This window comes from Microtus ochrogaster, linkage group LG1 (assembly GCF_000317375.1).
Source record: "Microtus ochrogaster isolate Prairie Vole_2 linkage group LG1, MicOch1.0, whole genome shotgun sequence".
NCBI classification, from domain to species: domain Eukaryota; kingdom Metazoa; phylum Chordata; class Mammalia; order Rodentia; family Cricetidae; genus Microtus; species Microtus ochrogaster.
In genome coordinates this window covers 53644932-53648363 of record NC_022027.1, presented here as the reverse complement: position 1 = coordinate 53648363, position 3432 = coordinate 53644932, and the positions used below count along the sequence as shown (strand labels likewise).

General features: G+C 45.0%; 1 protein-coding gene across 1 annotated transcript in view; it reads right to left on the bottom strand.

Annotated features, from left to right (window-relative positions):
• Ptpn13 (protein tyrosine phosphatase, non-receptor type 13) overlaps positions 1–3432 on the bottom strand; it is a 191552-nt gene that overhangs the window by 11606 nt on the left and 176514 nt on the right. The window contains exon 43 of the mRNA XM_013350866.2: positions 590–738. Within this exon, the coding sequence (XP_013206320.1) occupies positions 590–738 (149 nt within the window). The remainder of the gene's footprint in view (positions 1–589; positions 739–3432) is intronic.

Below are 3432 nucleotides of genomic sequence, written 5' to 3'. Positions count from 1 at the left end.
GAGTGGTCCCAGGGAACCTTTAGAGAGCAGGCACATACACAGCAGCAGCTCTCGGTCTGGTGCCTCCTTTCAGGGACAAGAAAGAGTGAGCAATGAAGCCAATGGTTTGAGGGACAGGGACAAGGTTACCACAAACCACAGTGGGGTTGCATTTCTCCTGCCGTAAGATTGCAGGAGCAAGGGCTGCAAACTGGCATGCATACCCCAGAGGGACCATGTCTAGTTGCAACAACTCCTTGTACCAACACACCCCCTGCAGAAGCCAGGATGACTTTGAACTCCTGAACCTCCTGTCTGCAACTAGCAAGAGCTGGGAATATAGGCATATGTTATCATAACCAGATTACTTTTATTAAAAAGACTTTATATATGAGGAATGGAGGATATCATTAGAAAAATCTATCTAGTTAATATGATCCTGCTTAGTCATAATTAAATATGAAAAGGCGGTGTGTCTAGAGTCGGAAGTCAGTCAGCCGCACAGGGTAGTGCTGCAAAGCGATCAGTATTTCCAAAGACATGGAAGTTTTTCCAACCCTTGGGCTAGCAAGGACACATTCTCCATCAAATAAATGCACATGCCACTTACCTGTAGCTCCTGAGCAGGGATCCCTTGATCAAGCAATCCTTGAAGTGTGCGGATGGTGGTCTGCAACTGAGTGCCAGTGTACTTGCCGGACGGAGGGACTCTGACCACTGGCAGGGCAGCCAGCTCCTCATTTGTCAGAAAGGGGCGATCTATCAGAGAGGACCAGAGGACTCTTCAGTTCTCCCCAGAGCGGGCTCAAGGAATAGAAGAGCTTCCTGCGCCTGTTCTCATTGGCCATCGTCCCACACAAAGGGCATCTCTGTAAAGCAGCGTGGCTGACTGGCTGATGACCACAGTCCACCCGGGCTCTGTGACCACACAGCTGCTTTACCCAGCACTGAAGAGCTACAGCGCCACTGCTCCCAAGTCTGCAAGGCCTGTGACTCCCAGCTATTCATATTTTTGGAAGGAGCACATGTTCTTTTCTGCTGGACTTTAATGGCACTATTTATATTAGGGAAACTGTCAGGATCATTTATCATGAGCTATTGTGGGAGCATGACGCAATTACAGCTCATAGCAACTGATAATGCGGATGTCAACCCACTTGAGAAATTATTCTCAGATGGAGGAACCCTGCCCGGCAAAGCCAGCAGTACCACTGACTCTAAAAAACCATTGCTTTCATCTGTAATTTCGCTTGTGCAACAACAGCTATGGTATCTCCCCATTACTGTGTATTTTCATGTAATATGAACATGTAAACTCATGATTACATCTCAGTCTTATGGGCACACATACTGTGGATGGTCAAAAGGATGACTTTCTCTCTATACTATGTTCTCCACATTAGGGGGAGAAACTTAGAAGCCTATTCTCTATCCTTAGCCTGACTGACGGAGCAAATGATCCAGACATGCGTCCTTCTGGACAGACCACAAATAGAACTTTCATGGATTTTACTTATGAAAGTGCAGGTGTCTGGCCTTGTAGGATCTAAGCCCTTCAGAAGATTTATGATGAATTAGGATGGTGTTGCAGGTGTCTGTCCTTGTTCTATCTTAGCCCTTCAAGAGATAATAGCACTTAGCTGACTAATCATGTCCAGATATTTAAGAAATATAAAATAATGCATGTATTCTTTGTCTTTTCCTTAGATCTCTATGGTTTAGTTTTCTCCCTGTAACCTGTAGTGGCACTCTTAAAAGTTGACTGGGGACCCCCCCCCCCTTTCTTTGTAGTTTTTTTTTTATTACTAACAAGTTGCTAATGAATAGATGTATTTATGCTTAGGAATTTTTAACAGCAGAAGTAGAATAAGAATGTAGAGACAGAAATAAGAATGTAGAAGAAATAGGATGAGAAGAAGTAAGACGGAGAAGTAGAAGAAAAAGAAAAAATGTAAAATAATTAGAACAAGAATGAACTGGAACAGAGTATTGTAACAGAGAACTGGAATTAGAATTGAGACAGAGAATTCTCTGTCTTTGCTCTAATTAGAGCAACGAAATTATAGACAATTAGGACAGAAAAAATAGGGTAGAGGCAGCAGAATAAAGAGAGAAAAACAAAGAGCACAAGAATAGAAACAAGGTGTGAGAGATTTTTTTTTTCCTACAGATACTAGACTTTTTAGTTCCTACGCTTATTTGGCTTCTCTTCTTGAACCCTGAGTAAAAACCTTTAATTAAGGCAGGCCCTTGAAGGTTTCCCATAGAAACCCCACCCAGTTCCCTGTTACTTCTTATTAGAATCTAGGCTGGGGAAGAAGGAGACGCAGACATCAGGCTCCACACATCAGGAGACTGCTCAGAATACAGGCTTCCTTCTCAGCCCACTCTCGGCATTCCGGGCTGAAGTCCTGGCCTGTGATGCTGTTCTCCCTGGAAGAGTACTTTTCTTGGGCTAGTCAGGAGTTGAATTAAACAAGGACCCTGGCAGAGCCCGGCCTGAGCGAGTGTCTGCTTTATGGACTATTCATAACAGCAGTCAAACTACCAACCCAGGCAGAGGAAGACTCCACAACTCACTGACTGGTCAGGACACAGACATGGTGCAGCTACCATGCAGGTGGCAGGGGTGCTGAGCACCATGGGGAACACAGGCTGGGCAAGACCCCAAAGCTCGGCGTCTGGCTGGGGCATGGTTAGCGGTGATGTACTCTTTATAACAGGGTGTGAAGGCAACTGCGGTGGAGCAGCTTGGTGAACGAGCATGGGTGGCAGGAGCCCGTGGGAGCACTGTGCACAACAGTCTACCTAAGCAGAAAAAGGGTTCAAGCCACGATTTCCTTCTAAAACATTAAGAAGTCATTTAATCCAGCATGCAGGAAGCAGAGGCAAGCTGATCTCTGTGAGTTCAAGGTCAGCTTGGTTAATGTTACAAATTCCGGGTTAGCCAGGGAAACTAGTGAGACTGCTTCAAAAATCAAAAGCAAACCAAAACAAATAAACAAAAATACCAGGACTCTGTGCTTGCTGTTTGTTGTTGTCTTTTTCAACTTGACACAAGTTACCTAGGAAGAGGGAAATTCAACCGAGAAAACGCCTCCATCAGATTGACATGAAGGCAACTCTGTGTGTGTGTAGAGTATTTTTTTGATTGACACATGAGGGCTCAGCTTACTGTGGGCAGTGCTGCTGCCAGGCAGGTGCTCCTGGGTTCTTTAGGAAAACAGGGTGAAGGAAGCCCTGGGGAGAAGCCTGTAAGCAGTTCTTCTGTGGCCTCTGCTTGGGATCCTTCCTGGAATTCCTGCACTGACCCCAAGTAATGGACCATGACCAGAATGTCTAAGGCGGATAAACCATTCTCAAGTTGCTTTTGGTCAAGGTATTTTATCACAGTAATAGAAACTCTTAAGTAGAATAGACTTCAAATAATCAAACTCCACCCTTCATGACAGC